The 17,395-nt window shown below is 47.0% G+C and overlaps 1 protein-coding gene across 2 annotated transcripts in view; it reads right to left on the reverse strand.

Moving 5' to 3' along the window:
- Positions 1–17,395, reverse strand: part of PARVA (parvin alpha) — a 188,524-nt gene that overhangs the window by 26,960 nt on the left and 144,169 nt on the right. For both annotated transcript variants that reach the window (XM_081239088.1, XM_081239087.1), the window contains 7 exons: positions 13,092–13,207; positions 9,125–9,183; positions 7,484–7,503; positions 5,724–5,785; positions 4,973–5,041; positions 1,632–1,733; positions 806–878 (listed from right to left, as the gene is read on the reverse strand). In XM_081239088.1, the coding sequence (XP_081095214.1) occupies positions 806–878; positions 1,632–1,733; positions 4,973–5,041; positions 5,724–5,785; positions 7,484–7,503; positions 9,125–9,183; positions 13,092–13,207 (501 nt within the window). The remainder of the gene's footprint in view (positions 1–805; positions 879–1,631; positions 1,734–4,972; positions 5,042–5,723; positions 5,786–7,483; positions 7,504–9,124; positions 9,184–13,091; positions 13,208–17,395) is intronic.

Consider the following 17,395-nt stretch of genomic DNA (forward strand, 5'->3'; position numbering starts at 1 on the left):
TAGGGAACTCTGCTCAATATTCTGTAATAACCTAAATGGGAAAAGAATTTGAAAAAAAATAGATACATGTATATGTATAACAGAATCACTTTGCTGTACACCTGAAACTAACACAACATTGTTAATCAACTATACTCCAATATAAAAGAAAAAAGAAAAAGAAATACAAAAGCCCTACCTGGTCCTTCCAGTTTAGCCCAAGTCTTACCATCTCCCCGTACAAATGCACACATTGCTTCAAGCGCAAGCATGGGAGGGCTGCTGGAGCATTTTGCTCCTTTTGTTTTTTTTCAGCCTTAACATTTGCAATCTAAACCTGACAAATCAAACCTTGTCCTTGGGCAGAGTTGGAGCAAGCAAAGGGCAGAAAAGGGAATTATTCTCAGAGTAGAGCTGCCTGTGTTGACCCCTGCATCTTCCCCCTGCCTACCTGGGAGATAGTTCTTGGGCAGGTCAGCACCCTGTCCAGGCACAGAAGAACCTGGAAACCAGGCCAGGACGGTTCTTGCAGCAGCACCTCGGCTCTGTGACATGTCTGCATGGGCCCTTATCCCTATGACCCCATGTGTGGGATTTCAGGCTTTGTTTTTTTTTCCCTGAGGCTGTGCGATCTGCAGCTAGCAAAGGATGCCCAGGACTGAGCAGCTGCACCCTGTCCCACCTTCCCCTGCAAATGGCAAAGAAGGCTTCAGAAAAGATAGTCTTCCCTCTGGTATGAAACATGAGCCTTGCTCTGTGCCCTGAAAACTTGTGTGCAGGCGAGGGTCTTGCCATATTGTCACCAACCCGGGGAAGAGCAAAGTACCTTCTGGCCGTGGTTTTGGCTTTTCCAATCCTCCATCTTGCATGAGCTCAAAGGCAAAGGAGACGTTCAAGACCTGGAGAGAGAAAGGCAATGCATGAGGTGCTGCACACTCATTCCTGGACCCTTGGGGCTCCCTGTGACCTGCCCCTGGAAAGTGAAGGAACCAGCACTGTAGCCAGTGGGGCGGGGGCTGAGCTAAAATGAGGCCGTTTTTTGAAGGACAAATGAGGCTGCCAAACTGGGCAGGCCATGCGGAGTGTGAGCCAGGCCCAGCCTGCTGTTGGTGAAGCACTCCCAGAGGAGTTAAAAATCCTCTCCCTGTCTTACTGTGTTCTTGTGTCACTGCCACGACTGTAAACTCAGGGACATAAGTGCCCACAGTTGAAAGGATCAGACAGCAAGACATGTTCAAGAGGCAGAGAAGGGTTTCTGCTTGGGACCAAATGCCCCTTGTCTAGCAGGTGGGCTGGGGCAGCCTGTGAGAGGCATCAGAAATCAGCCGAGTGCCGGCCTCAGGTCTGACCAGCCTTGCAGCCACCTTCCCTGTCACCTCTGGGGAGAGATGAGGCTGGGCTGTGGCCCCAGGCAGGAGCATACAGCTAGGGGACCAAGGTGCAGGAGAGGGAAAGCTGTTCAGGATGCTCAGTGGCCTGTAGGTAGCTGCGTCCCAGCTCAGCTGTGCATCACAATGAGCTCCCCATCCAACCACTGAAGACTCTGGGCAGAGGGGAAGCCGCCGCCTTTTCCCCAGATGGCCCCAGCAGAGGTGTGGGCAGATGGGTCGGGCACGTGGGCTGGGGCCTCCCGTGATGTCACCTCCCCTAACCTTCTGTTCAAAGCTGTCCGGGGTCAGGAAGAAGCTGTGCAGGGGCACGAAGTAGCCCTCCAGGAGCCCCATGAGCAGCACCAGGTACACCCCATCTGCAAACTGGAGAGAGAGAGAGACAGGTGAAGGCACTGGGCCCCTGAGCGCCCCAGCCCAGGCCCTTCCAGGGGCACATCAGCTTCCGTGTTGACCCCCGCAAAGGCTATATCCCCAGGCAGGCTGCTGGCAGCGGGTGAGGGGCAGTAGCCCAAGGCAGGAAGGTGTGCTCTGCAGCAGGCCTGCCCCATGTCTGGCTGGTCCAGCACAGAAGCCACAAGCCCATGGTCCTGATCTCAATTGGTCCAGTATTTATTGAGCACCGACTATGAACCAAGCCCTGATCTGGCACAGGGACCACAGAGGTGGGTCAGGTGTGGCCCCTGCCCTGGAGGAGCTCATGGTACAGTGGCGAGACTGTTGTGGAGGAAATGCAGCCGCTGCTCTGATGGAGGGAAGCATGCTGGCCTGCATGAGACTGACAAAGGTCACTCATCCCACTGAAGGCAACAGGGAAGGCTTCTGGAGCGGGCGCTGCCTGGGTGGAGACATGAGGGATGAGCTGGAGTTAGCTAGGGAGGGCAGAGGGAGGAGGGAAAGGGGATGTCCAAGGACAACGGCATGAGGCTACTAGGGCGACCTCTGCTTTATGAACAGAGAAGGATCTAGTGTCATACCGGCCTGGGCATTCTCCCCTCTCACCCTCGCCTTATTACTGCTTGAGAGGCAGCATAGTATAGCTGTTAGGAACGTGTGCTCTGGAGCTGGCCTCTAGCTCTACCACTTATGAACTGAGTGACTTGAGCAAGTTACAGAGCTTCTCTGTGCCTCATTTTTCTCACCTGTAAAATGGGGACAATAATAGTATAGTATCTAATTCATAGGGTTATCATGCTGCCTAAACCAGTAAATATGTGTAAGGTGCCTAGAACACTGCTTGGTGTGTAGGCAACACTTAACACATACTAACTACTGCTATTTCTATCCGGGAAAACAACAAAGCAGTCAGACACAATGTACTGGCTGTTGCTGACAAAGCACAACTGTGTGCTCAGGGCCATGGCAAGAGGCTTAGAGCTGGTCCCTTCCATCAAGGACAGTAGAGGCCAGATCAACTGAGAACCTGGTCTGAGGAACAACAGCTGCCTAGGCCAAGCAGAGGGGTGCAGGCCTTCTGCTCAAGAGAGCGGAAGGTATGTGTGTGCTGGGCAATCGAGGCAGGCTTTGCAGAGACAGTGGGCGCCTGTGGGATGAGGGAAATTTGAAAGGAGTAGGTGTTCTGGGTATGGAGAATGGCCTGAGCAAAGTTAGAGGTCAGGTGCATATCTGATATTCTAGAACCTTGCAAAGGAGGCAGGGCCATCAAATATTTGTATAAACAACAGTTACTAGAGTTCACAAGAGGCCAAAGTTCTTGGAATCATCTTAGGAAACTTTAAAAATACTAGACGGAATTAGCATTCTGTCTGGGCTGGGCCCAGTGTCTGAGCTCTGCTGGGTGACTGATTGGTGGGCCTGTGACTCAACCTTGGTTATGGGCAAACAACCTGGAGTACGAACTTGACCTAGAAGCAGCTTCCTCCCTGTTTCCATCCATCTGGCTGGTAGGGCCTGAGCATGACTCATCCCAGGCCACCCCAGGGTGGACAATGGGAAATAGACCCCAGCAACCGTGTCAAAATCACGGCCCGCCCATGGAACTAGTTAACTAGGCCTAATGCTGGCTGTGGCTGGAATGGGTTGAGAATGAAAGAAACGAATCTGTCAACTCAGGGGAGCACCCTGGGTTAGGGTCAGGATTAGTCACAGCTGTGGGTACCACTGACCTAGACTGCTCCCACCCCTGACTGCTGGTTCCAATGACTTGGTGGTAAAACTCGCAGATAGACACCAGATATGCTCGGCAGAGACCCCTTCCCTGCCCATGGGGAAGGGAGAGCTCATTCCAGCCCTCTCCAGGAATCATTGCTTCTACAGCTCGTTCTCTATCTCCTGAAGAGCATATGAAGCTGCCTCCAGAGTCCAGACACGCCCAGGCAGATCTCAGCCACAGACCCGGGCATTGCCTTTAAAAATAATAGGAGGTGCCCCTGTGTTCAAAAGAAAACCACACTTTAGAAGTTCATTGTGAATGAAAAGAGGTTGGGAAACAGGACACATTACACGGTATAAAGATTATACCTAATAAAGATTAGTTATTAATTATAAAGCGGGGGGTAGAGGGGAGGAGCTTTACAGTAGGGAAATCTGGGGGATGCCCACTTAGCCAAGTGGTCAAAGTTACTACCACCAGGAACAGAACTGATGGAGAAGAGTGCCTGAGAAGGGACTTCCCTGGTGGCGCAGTGGTTAAGAATCCGCCTGCCAAGGCAGGGGACACGGGTTCGATCCCTGGTCCGGGAAGATGCCACATGCCGCGGAGCAACTAAGCCCGTGCGCCACACTGACTGAGCCTGAGCTCTAGAGCCCGTGAGCCACAACTACTGAAGCCCACGTGCCTAGAGCCTGTGCTCCGTGACAAGAGAAGCCAACGCAGTGAGAAGCCCATGCACCGCAACGAAGACCCAACACAGCCAAAAAAATATATATATTAAAAAAAAAAATTGCCTGAGAAGAACATAGCATTGCCTCCATGGTACTGTTCCTGAACATGCATAACCTGGTTCTAATCATGAGGGAGAAAAACAGAGGCATTCTATGAACTAAATGGCCCACACTCTTCAAAAATGTCGATGTAATGCAAAGAGAGGCTGAGAATTTGTTCTCTATTAAAAAGAAACTGAAGAGACATGACAACTAAATGCATCAGGTGAGAATATGAGGACAACTGTATTTCTCTGAACCATGTGACACGGTCAAGAGTAGTCAAATATCAGTGATTTCTTATGGTTCAACCTAAATAGATTAACGTATTGATGTTAAAACTGCCTGAATTTGATTACTATATTGTGATTCTCTAAGAGAATATACTTGTCCTTAAGAGATGTATGCTGAGGTATTTAGGGGTGGCGAGAGAGAAAAAAACCCAAATATGCCCAAATGTTAACAATTGGTATATGTGCGTGAAGAGTACATGGGGATTCATGACAATATTCTGGCTACTTTTCAAAATAAAATACTGGAAAGAATTCAGAGAAATTCCATGCAGTTCACGCCTCTGAGTGGAAGAGAATCCCCTCTCCCTTCCCCGGAAAAGCTCCAGGATCAGGGCGGCAAGCCCTCCTGGCAATGTGGCTGGGGCACTGGGAACAGTGGCTGTCCAGCGGGGCCTTGTCCCCCACCCTGCACACGGGGCCGTCACCCACCTGGGTTTCCAGTTCCGTGACCTCCAGGTTCAATTTATTCAGGTGCTTGTTCACGAAAGTAATAAGCGTCTAGAAGAAAAGCACAAGCCAGACATTGAGATGAAGACTCTCACCCTGGAGGCCGCCCCTGTGACTCAACCATGACGACACAGGACGAGACCCAGCCAAGAGCGCTGGGCCCGGGATCCCTGTGCCGAGCGGAGTGAGGCTGAGCAGCCTATAAGGCTCTTGCGAAACTCCTTGAGTCCACAGGGAAGGACGGCCCCCAGGACTGGCAGTCCCACGCACTGTGCGATTCCAATAGCCAGGTCCAGAACTGTGCAAGGAGCAGGGAGTGCTAAGAGGGCAGAGGGACAGGTGGAGTGTCCTAGCGGGCCCAGGGGGCCAGAGGAGAAATGACCGCCTTGGGTCCCTCCTTCCAGTCCCCCAAGGTGCAGGTACCGGTGCCAGGGAGACAGAGGGAGGTCTGTGTGAGGAGCAGGGATGGTGGGGTTCAGTGTGGGTGTGGAGACACGGGACCGTAGCCTCAGAAACCCCCAAGAGATGATGTCATCCCAATGGGAGAAGAAAGGGACTGGATAAGGCATCCAGTGAAAACAAGACAGGTAAAACGGACATCAAGCAGGAAAGCTCTGTGTTTGTGGTGGTCTGATGCTTGCAAACTGCAGGGGGTGGGTTTTCCTAATGTTTTTCTACATCTCGCTCCCCTCCCTCCCCCCATCTCCCCCCGCCTCAGGCACCACTTTCCCACCTTTTTCACCACGTTCAGCTTGTCTGGTGCGTGGTCAAACAAGGTGTCAAAGGCATCACGTTCTGAAAAAAGAGGAAAATGTAAAGTAGGGCCCAGAGCTGATGCCAACCCAGGTCCCAGCCACGAGCCTCTACAGGCCACATGGTCAGCTCCAGGTGGGAATTCTTTGGGGTATGAGACTGTGCTGGGAAACTGGGTTTGGGCAGAGATTTGGGGTTGATTCTTAGGGGCCTTTTTCTCTCTCTGTGGGTATCTGTAAGTGTGTGTGTATCCACCCTCGACATCAGCCCTCTTTGAGCTGGGGTTCAGGAGCTCTGGCAGGCAGTCTGACTTGGAACTGGTCATTTCTCTTTACTATTTGTATTCTTTGATATCATGATTTAGTCATGATTCTAAAGTGTTTCTGAAGCTTTTTGGAAGCAGAATGTCATCCAAATATCAAATCACTTCCTAATTTTCAAAACCAACATGCCCAAGACATGCTTCCTGGCAGAGGGCAGATAAGCGGATTGGGAGCTACAGAGCCCCAGGACAGAAGGGGAGGTCCCCCTCTTGAGGGATCAGGTCACTTTAATCCTTTTAGCCTCACTTTTCTCTTCCATAAAATGCCCACTGGGTACATCCCTGGCAGGCCAGTGGTTAACACCCTGCGCTTCCATTGCAGAGGGCACAGGTTCGATTCCTGGTCAGGGAACTAGCATCCCGCATGCCAAAACGTGGCCAAAAATAATAATAGAAAAAAGGCCCACTGAACATGAACCTCCCCTAGGTGGGTTATGAGGATGAAAGACAAGAAAGTACATTCTCTGTAAACTCTGAAGTCTCCTGATCTGAGTTATTATTAGAATGATCAGAATATTTCAATATATTATCCACAGTAAATACAGAATCATAGAAAATAGCGAAGCCATGCTCCCTGCAGGGATTTTCCTTGCTATAGCCCTCCCTGGTCCTCTGATCTGAGAGGTGAAATAGTGGAGAGCTCTGTGACTGGGAATGAGAAATCTCCAAGAGGAACCGGGGCTGGGAGGGTTCATGGTCCTGGGCTGCCTTTCCTACTTTTTTTTTTTTTTTTTGAGGTACGCGGGTCTCTCACTGCTGTGGCCTCTCCCGTTGCGGAGCACAGGCTCCGGACGCGCAGGCTCAGCGGCCATGGCTCACGGGTCTAGCCACTTCGCAGCATGTGGGATCTTCCCGGACCGGGGCACGAACCCGTGTCCCCTGCATCGGCAGGCGGACTCTCAACCACTGCTCCACCAGGGAAGCCCCCAGCCTCTCCTACTCTTGATGAGTAAATCTGAGATGGCCAGAATGGTGATTGTGATCTTGGACATTCACAGACCTTATAAACACACCCAAAGTTCTGGGAAACCAGAGAGGTAGGAGGTGTGATGAGGAAAAATGCACCTTCTACAAGGGCTGGACAGAGTGGGGAGAGGGGACAGTCCCGAGCGCATACGTACACCTCTTGCTTTACTTCCACAATATGCTTAGAGCAAGACTTCCCTGCAAGTGCCCAGGACCCATCCAGAAGCCCACCAGGGTCAGTGGTCTGGTTACTTGCAAGAGGACTGCAGCTGTGGTTACTTTTCCTCTTCCCACCAGTGCGCTGCCCCTCCCTACCAACCGGCCCTGTCACCAGGTTGGCACAGACACACATGCAGGAAGCAAGCTGAGTGCCTGTTCTTCCCAGCTGCTGCAGAATTAACTAGACCCCATTGGCAGTCAGCAGCAACAGAGGACACTCTTATGCAACTCACCATGCCTTCCAGAAAGAGCCCTGTGGGAAAAGGAGAAAGAAAGCAGTGTGACTCTTCTCTCCTCACCCTTGGTGGCAGATCCCCAAAAGCTTCCTTCCTTGGCATTTTATTCTGCACTAAGTCTCCAACTATGGGTGGCCTTTACCACATTACCACCTATTTTCCCCCTCTGCTTTACAGATTTACTGGTGTTTGCATAAAGCCTGGTATAAGTGATGCATAAAGGACTATTTCTTGCCTTAAATAAACTCACATTATTGCTTACAGTTGAGAAAGAATATTGGACTCAGAGATTCAGGATTCCCAACCATGTTTTAGGAGCAGAGCTCAGGTACCATCCCAATGTGGCATTTCACTGCCCAAGTTGCTGAGGGCATCGGCTTGGGGAGGTCAGGTTGGGCTCTCTCCTGTCCATCCTGTGATACCCACCCAAGCTGCACCTGCCATTGACCTAGAATAGGTTTTCTCAAAGAGGGCAGGAACTGGAACCATACTCATAGCAGTGAAACAGCAAAGTATTAAGAGCACAAGCATTAGGGTCAGACTACTTAGTTTTAAATCTTACAAAGCCATTTGCTTGCTGTGTGACTTTGGGCAAGCTACTGAACCTCTCTGAGCTCCAGGTCACTTATCCTTAAAATGAGGATAATATGGTAAACAACTCAGTCAGATGTTGTGAGCATTAAATGATTTAATATATAGAAAGATTTTAGCATAATTTCTACTATATACTGAATGCTCAATACATTTTTTTCTCAATACGTTTTTGGTTCTTATTATGTTGGTTTATTCCAACTATACATCTGTCACCTATTAAGCAGTGACTTGCGGGTAGTGTACTGGGAAGAATGATGAACTTGGAGTTCAAGCCAGGTAGACCAAGGACAGTTTCCTCCTCCACCTTTGGGGTGTGGGGTTTTAGGAGGTGTAATCATTGCTTCATGTGCCCCTGCTCTTTCCACTTGCTCTTCTTGTTCAAAGGAATATAGAGGAGAGTTAGGGGAACAGGAGATGATACAAACAAATTTTGCCTGGTTTTGCATGCGGCCAGGGCTCAAGCCTGCCCAGGGATCTCAGACCCACGCACACCGACCGTCCTGTTCTTTCTACTTGAGAACAAAACTTCTCTTTCCCATGACAAAACTCTTACATGTTCTGATATTCCAATTTCTTAATGTAAATGAAAAACAACAACAACAACAAAAAACCCCCAAACAATCCACCACCCTAAGGTAGAGAGGGGCTTTCTGGGTCATGGCATGTGACCATATAAATCAGATTCAGAAAAGGAAGAAAAACGTCCTTTTGAAGGTTAACAATTTAAATTCAACCCCATGTTTATGGCATGATGATTTCATGCTGGTTGGCTTTTTCGGACACACTCTTTCCTGGAGTGCCACAAAATTAGAATTTTTCAATCACGGTTAATTCCCTCTCCCCACTTCCCCACCCAAGTTTGTACCTTAAGCATTGAGAGGCATGTTTTGAATGCATGGAAAAGGCTAAACTATAATCATTGGCTGAAGTCTAATCCCTCTTGCAATCCCAATAAATGAAAACTAAATATCAGCAAATGGATGAATTTCGGAGAAACATCTGTGTTCCATTACAGAATCGCTGGCAACAATGCTGTTGACATACTCTGTGTTACCAGTTATTTCCTCTTGGATTTGCCGAGACTGGAGGATTCCTTCTCGTTTCTGAAAACGGGGGTGGGGAGAGGGTTGGGAGGAAGAGAGAAAAATATGCATTAGGAAAATACAAAAAACTGATTAGCATTCCTGATACTTAGAAAGTTACTGGCGTTTAAGAAATGAATCCAGAGACGAGATACTGCTAGAAGTGAAATGAGGCTCGTGATTTCCTGGGACTGGACTGTACCATTCATACTTAAGTGCAATTAGTGTTTATTCCAAACAAGTCGGCTGTTTCTTGGATGGTGAATCTTTTCTTTCTTTATTGGAAGACATTCTGCTGGAAGCACACTGTTTGCCTCCTGGAGAAATCCACAGTAAACCAAATGGAAATGAGGGCCAGGGTGTGTCTGCCCTCCAGCTGGGGCCACGGAGGGAAGCGGAGAAACACATTTAACTGGGGCGGCTGGGGTGGAAGAACTGAGGTCAACTTGGAGAATTCAGAGGGAGAGTTTTCAAAAAACGTTAAACTAGAGGAGCTTTTAAGTAAGTAGTACAGTCCTTGGGTGACTAGCTTACTCTCTGAGAAAAGCGTAGGCACTTTGGAGGTCCATCCACCCACCCATCCGCCCACCCAAACTGCCATCCACCCACCCACCCACCCACCCATCTGCCCATCCATCCACCCATGCATCCATCCATCATCTGTCTACCCCCCCTTCCCATCAATTCATTCTGTCTCTTCTCTGTTTCATTTATGAGTGCCTTCTATGTACAAGCCACTGTGTTGGACTTAGCAAACACTGTGGAACATATAACATAGTTTTGGACCTTGAGGAACTTAGAGTAAAATGGGGTAGATGACCAGGTATGCAAGAATAGTTTTCCCCAGACAGTCCTCCTGGTTTGTACCTCAGGTCCCAGCTCAATGATTAGAGAAGGATCCCCTTTCCCTCTCAAATGTGTCATGGATAATTAATTACATGATGGCCCCTTGCAGAGAGGAAGTGCTGAGTGCAGGACAGGAACAAGTACTTTCAGCTGAGAGGGTCAGGGAAACCTTCCAGGGGGAGGGGTTCTCGAGCTGGAACTTAAAGGACAGCTAGGATTTGGCTGGACACAGAGGAGCGACCTCTTCAGTGGGAGGAATGGCTGGAGCAAAAAGGCAGAGTAGGAGAGCACAGGCGTGTTCAGGACAGTGGCTGCCCTTGGTCAACTGAGTGCTGGTTTGGAGTTTAAACCTCACTGTGTGGGCGTGGGAACCGATGAAGGAGTGCTGGCATTCAGGAAGACCTTCTGATGGGGGTGAGGAGGGAGATGCATTTATCAGGTTCCTACACAATCAGTTACCAGACACTTGGAAGGCAGTCTGGGCAAGGCAAGAGGCCGTCAGAGCAAATCCATCATCTTCCACAAAGACTGAGATGTGTCAGGAGGGATCCTCCAAGCATTAGTGTTTCAGCTGAAATCTGCCTTCTCGACCCTCCTGCCCGAACTTCCACAACCTTTTCTTCACATTCCCAATAGCCACAGAAACTAGCGTCCTTGCAAAATACTTTTACAGAAGGAAAGGTAGAGCTGGATAAAGGCCATGAGTATATCTGGATTAGATTAAGAAGAATGAACTATCAAAGCAAAAAAGGAAGAAAAACATTAAAATACCATTTAAAAATGATCTAGTGTGGATAAACCAGGACTTTTTCCAAATTCAGCTTCAACATATGTAAAATTTTCACACAGGGCTAATGGAATCTGTGTCCTTGTCTTGCGAGGCTGTTCACAGACATCAAACCTCATCTTCAACTACATGCAGAATTAAATGCTGGTACACAGAATGGAAAAGAAATCTGGGTTCAATGACACCTCACACAGCGTCCTGATTCACTTTGATCCACTGTTCCCTAAAGAACTCTCTCTGTAGTTCAGTCAGCGTCTTACAGCCAATTCTGGGTCCTGCTTCTGTGCCTGTTTAACTTGATAATGCAAAACACCCCATAAACGCTGACATACCTTGATGCCATTTTATGTAATGCCTCCTCCTTTCTCCCTCACACTAACAAAACTGCCTGCAGTAGAAGTTAAACCAGCAACAACCTTCTGATGGCCTATAATTGAGCTCAAAGTAAGGCATGAGACATGGGCTTGCAGGGACCACTGTTTCCTCCCCAACCCTCGCAAATCCTGAAACATAGTTTTAAAAAATATAATGAAATGGATTCACACTTTATTGATTGTTAAAAAAGGACACAATAGAGATGGCTTGGATTCACTATGAAGATGCATGTACCAGGATGCTCTGGGCTGGCCACATATTCATAAAATGCTTAGCACCATGCTTGACAGCCCAATAAATGAAGCCAATTAGTCTCTTTCAGTCAGCTGCACTTAGTGTCGGAACCACACGTGTTTGCATTGACAAGGGGCTTTTGATAGCCTTCTCTGCTGCTTATGTATAGTCCTGTCTCCGGGCAGGCAGGGCCAAGGTGTCATCTTCCTATTATACCCCCTTGATGTTTAGCAAGTTAAGTACCCAGGAGGCGCTGGAAGAAATACTTTTTCATTAGGGCATGGCTGAGCAGCACCCCCATGTCCTCCTCCCCTCCCCCATTCACTTCTGATCCCTGAAAGCTCAGCCCTTCTGTCCTGGAAGCTGGCCTGGCCTCGCCTCTCAGGCAAAGCCTACCTGCCCTCCGGGCTCTTCCTCACCAAGGGGTGGCAGAGTTGCCAGACAGAACCCTGGATAACCTTGGATAGCCAGGGAGCTGCTTATAAGGGACGTTCTCCCTTGTAGCATGTTTACTTGGAAAAGAACAGAAGCCAACAAAATGATGACCTTTTGCTCACGGGTATAAAGTTGGAAAATAAAATTGAATTTGAGTATGTAATGGGGTTAGGAGCAGAAGGAGATAGTCACAGGGAGAGAGCATCCCCTCATTGTGGAAATCACACGGCCATGTGTGAATGGAAATTCCATCCAACAATCTGGAAAAAATGACTTGAGATACCAGTTGTGCTTCTCTGGGCAGGTGAAAATTGGCAGTGCCCTCAACACAGGCACGGCCTGTCAGGGTCTCTCTCAAATACACACACGTACACATGCACGGATACTTGCCTCTTCTCAATAACTGTGCATTGTTTGTTTAACCAAAAAATGATTCTCGGGCTTCCCTGGTGGCGCAGTGTGTTAAGAATCCACCTGCCAATGCAGGGGACATGGGTTCGAGCCCTGGTTCGGGAAGATCCCGCATGCCACGGAACAAGTAAGCCCGTGCACCACAACTACTGAGCCTGCGCTCTAGAGCCCATGCTCCGTAGAAAGAGAAGCCACTGCAATGAGAAGCCCATGCACTGCAATGAAGAGTAGCCCCCACTCGCCGCAACTAGAGAAAGCCCACGCGCAGCAATGAAGACCCAGTGCAGCCATAAATAAATAAATAAATAAATAAATAAGGCAGCCTAAACAATCGACAACTCTACCAACATTTAAAATCCACAGGCCTATGACCCCATGATCCCACTTCTGGGGCTCCATACTATAGACACTTGAGCACGAGGCTGCATTATTAAAAAAAAAAAAAAGATTCTCCCTGGCTGGCAGGACACACACACACACAGGGATACAGCCTCCCGACCCTACTACACAGACCTCACAAATATATACACCACACACCCTCAAATATACATCACACAGGCACCCCCCAGAGGAAAGCATGTAAACCCCAGGCACACGTCCCACACAAGCCTGTCCCAGACAGAAGCACATGCTCTTCCACCCTTTGCACACATATCAGGGATAAGCCCACATGCATCAGAAAGCTCACTCACATGCCTCCCAGCATATGGCACACCCAGACACACTCAGCATTCATTCAGCGTTCCTTCTAGCAAGCTACCCAGTGTGCCTTAGCTCTCACGGGAGCTTAGCCCCTGCACCCCTTTAAGGGCGCAGATGTTTTTAGTGGTTTCTAACTTACCTGGACCACAACCACTTGGATGGAAACATGATCTGGGAGTCGGATTGGTGCCCGGAAATACTGGGACAGAGCAACCAGCAGATGCAAGATGGCTACCAGGCTCTTGGCATGAACAGCTGAAATAAAAGATGATTTATAAATTAGAGAATTTTCTTCTAGGTTCTCGGCAGATATAAGCAGATATCCAGAGTGTAGCAGTACCACACCCAATGCCCCTTTCATCCCACCCCTATGGGTCAGGGGACACTCTTGGTCATCACGGGCCTCACCCTGGGACCCCTCGGTTCTCAGCCAGGTCCCGTGGATCTGCTTCTTAGATCATGTTATTGCTGGACGGCAAAGTAGTGCTTCTCCACTCTAATTCAAGGTTCGCATCGGGACCCTGACAACAGCTGAATTCTGAGTTCAGGTCAGCCCTCTGCCACCCCCATGTTCTTGTTCACTCTGTGCTGATAACCATAAGCATGTCTGCTGAACCCCCTCTCCCTTCCCAGCTGACTGTGAACTCTGTAGGTTATCACCACTACCCTTGTCCCAAGGCTCTACACAAAGCAGGCCCTCAATCAATGGACACTGAGTCAGGACACTGGATCCCTTCCTTTGTTCAGGGCTTTAAGACACCTGGAGGAAGGCATGAGAGACATCTAAAGGATTTTGTTGCCCTCCTGAGTGTCATATATAGTCAGTGCAGGCAATGCCCTCTGGGCAATAGCTGGGAGGGGATGTTCATGACCCAGGTGGCTTCTATAGCTGAGCTGTTTGCTGGATGCTGGAGAAGGCTGGGCAACTACTGAGTTGTAGTTTTCTCAGTAGATGAGAGGAGAAAAAGACTGTGATGTATCAGGCACACACAGCGTTGGCCAACGGGAGCTTGAGTTCTGACTTGACAACTCTACCATTTATTTACTGAGTATATGACCTTAGGTAGGCCACTTAAGGTCCCTGAGCCTCAGTCTGCTCCACCTTCCACATGGGGATAACAGTACCCATGCAGAAATATGGGTAGTAAGAATTTCCAGACATAATGTTGGCAAAGCTCCTAGTACATAGCAATGCCTAGGAATGATTGATATTTTCTATGATCACTTATGAGAAAGTACCTGGCATCTGGGCAATTAATGTCAACTTTCTCCCCTTTCTTTCATAAAAGGGAAGAGTCCCCAGATACTTTACCTGCCTTCACAGTCCTACCAGCGTTATGGCTCTCATTACAGGGGGCATTTAAGGAAAGAGCAAAAAATTGTCCATTTTGTGTAGTTAGCATGAACTGGGCCCATTATTAGGGTGTCATTCTGTCTGCCCTGGGATCAATGAATCCACTCTAACAGAAGCTTTGAGAAATCACCAAGAAAAGAAAATGATCCAGATAATCCTTGGGGACTCACTAGAGTTTCCTGTTATCACTGCTGCTTCAAAGAAGGTTTTCCACTGACTATGAACAGCAGCTCAATGCCACCATCAAATAGCAGATGAACTGCTCCTAACTCGTAGTGTTACAGAAGAACTGTTTACTTCTGGGCTTTTGGGCTTTGCCAACTAAGTGTCACCCACAGTTATAGCCTCAAAAAAGGCACCTGGCATGGACTGACCCACTGACATGATGGACAGAGGCAAAAACAGGGTTTGCTCTTCTGGTCAGAACTGCCACTGCATCAGTCCCGTCACTGAGGGTTGTAAGGATATTTGCTACCTCTCCCCTTTAATGACAAAACATAATGCTGGAAAAGCAGTGGTCAGAAAGGTTGTTCTCACACACTGGTGACACTGTATGTTACCTTGACTGTCTTCGTAAGCAAAGTAGAGCTATGTTGCAGGCACCATACAGACGTCAGACTCTGTCAATCAGTGCTCTGTCCTCCTGGGTATTGTTTCAAGAGAAATAATTACACAGTTTCTTTCTCTCTCTCTCACTCACAGACATACATGCTATGTATAAAAGATGTTAATTAATAAATGCTGGAGAGGGTGTAGAGAAAAGGGAACCCTCCTACACCGTTGGTGGGAATGTAAATTGGTGCCATCACTATGGAGAACAGTATGGAGGTTCCTCAAAAACCTAAATATGGAGTTCCCATATGATCCTGCAATCCCATTCCTGGGCATATATCCAGATAAAACTATAATTTGAAAAGATACCTGTACCCCTATATTCATAGCAGCACTATTTACAATAGTCAAGACATAGAAAAAACCTAAATGCGTATCAATAGATGAATGGATAAAGAAGCTATAGTGTGTGTGTGTGTGTGTGTACATACACACACACACACACAATGGAATACTACTCATCCATAAAAAAGAATGAAATAATGCCATTTGCAGCAACATGGCTGGACCTAGAGATTGTCATACTATGTGAAGTCAGAAAGAGAAAGACGAATACCATATGATATTACTTATATGTGGAATCTAAAATATGACACAAATGAACTTATCTACGAAACAGAAATAGACTCACAGACTTAGAGAACAGGCTTGTGGTTGCCAAGGGGGAGGGTGGGTAGGGGAGGGATGGATTGGGAGTTTTGGATTAGCATATGCAAATTATTATATATAGAATGGATAAACAACAAAGTCCTACTGTATAGCACAGGAAACTATATTTGATATCCTGTAATAAACCATAATGGAAAAGAAAAAAAAAGATGTTAATTATTATGTAATATATCATTAAAAAAAATCTGAAACACATATATCCAAATGAAAGATGATGGTTGACCAGTGGTTTTCAAATTTTTAAAAATTAAGCAGAGAAATCCTTTGTTCTAAAAACCATTAGGCAAACCTGATAAAAACCGGTGCAACTGCTCTGGTCCCTTTGTCCTAACTACAGCCCGCCCACAGCTGCTTCTCTTCTCCTCAATGATGCCTGAGTTTTTCCTTGCAAATCCCTAGGTTGGGCCAAGCATGGTTTAATAGTCACTGCTTTAATAAATTTTGGTACATTCACATAATGAAATAGTTTGCATGCACTGAAAATCATTAAAACAATGTAGCTATAAATATTAATATTATGTTAAAGAGAACTAGAAATAATGTAAATATATACATTCATGGATTTATGCATATATAAATACACATATATTTGTATATATATACACATATATACATATATATAAATATACATACACATGCACATACATACACAAATATGCACATGCACACACACACACACACACAAATGTACTTGTGGCCAAGACTTGGAAAGTTAAAAAAAAAAAAAAGAAAATAGTTATGCTTTAGTTGAAAGATCTTTTTTTCCTGTTTCAAATGTTTCTTTCGAATAAAGACATGTTATCTTTTCAGTTAAGAAAACTTCTAACTACCTTTGCATATCTGGGCACTCTCATCATTGCCATCTCTCAGCACATCTCCTGGGAGTCTTCTCCCTGATGCCAGGCAGAACCCAGGGCCACTGTGCTCCTGCACTCCAGTCAGGATGAAAACATGCAGAATGACAGCAGGGTTGAGAAGCCAAGACTCCACTGTATAAAATGGGCCCTGCAGCCGCTGTGCTAAGAGGGTCACTCCAGTGCTGGGAGACCATTTCAAAGGAGCTGTTGAGTTAGAAGCAGTCCTCCAAACTTGAATTGTGGTGGAAACAGAAACTGGTACAATTTTGGGGGAGGCAATTTGACAATATGTGATAGGACCTTAAAATGTACATATTCTTTGGCCCTAAACTACCACTCCTAGGTATTCATCCTTAAGAAGTAATTATGTCTATGAGCAGAAAGAACTCATCAGGCTGTATTGATATTAGTGAAAAAATGGGAAAAAATCTTAAAATCTTTCGTTAAGTAAATTATGATATACCTAATCTATGTCATAGAATATTAAAAGTGACATATAGAAGGATGATCTGTAAAGCTATACATCTTCTAAATAAGATATACAGGTTGATACCATCTTCATAAAAATAATAAAATATATTTTATATATAAGTATATACACACATTTATTGATATATTTATTTCTTACATACACACACACACACACACACACACACACATGACCTGAAGGAACACACCATAAGGCTGACAATGCCTGTATCTGATAGGCAGCTCATGAGGGCAGTATGTGTGGGCTTAGTACACAGGCTCTGCAGCCAGACTCTGGGTCTCACTCCTGGCTCCACCACTCCCCCCTCCCCCAACCCCGTGTGACCTTGGACAATGACACTTCTTTAGAAAATAGTATTGTGCTTAATATTGCCAGTCACTTTTCCAGGTTTTAGGGATACAGCAGTAAAGAGAAAAAAATCCTTGCCCTCAGGAAGCTGACACTCACTGTTTCTTAACCTC

The sequence above is a fragment of the Mesoplodon bidens genome, assembly GCF_964165515.1.
Source record: "Mesoplodon bidens genome assembly, chromosome: 7".
NCBI classification, from domain to species: Eukaryota; Metazoa; Chordata; class Mammalia; order Artiodactyla; family Ziphiidae; genus Mesoplodon; species Mesoplodon bidens.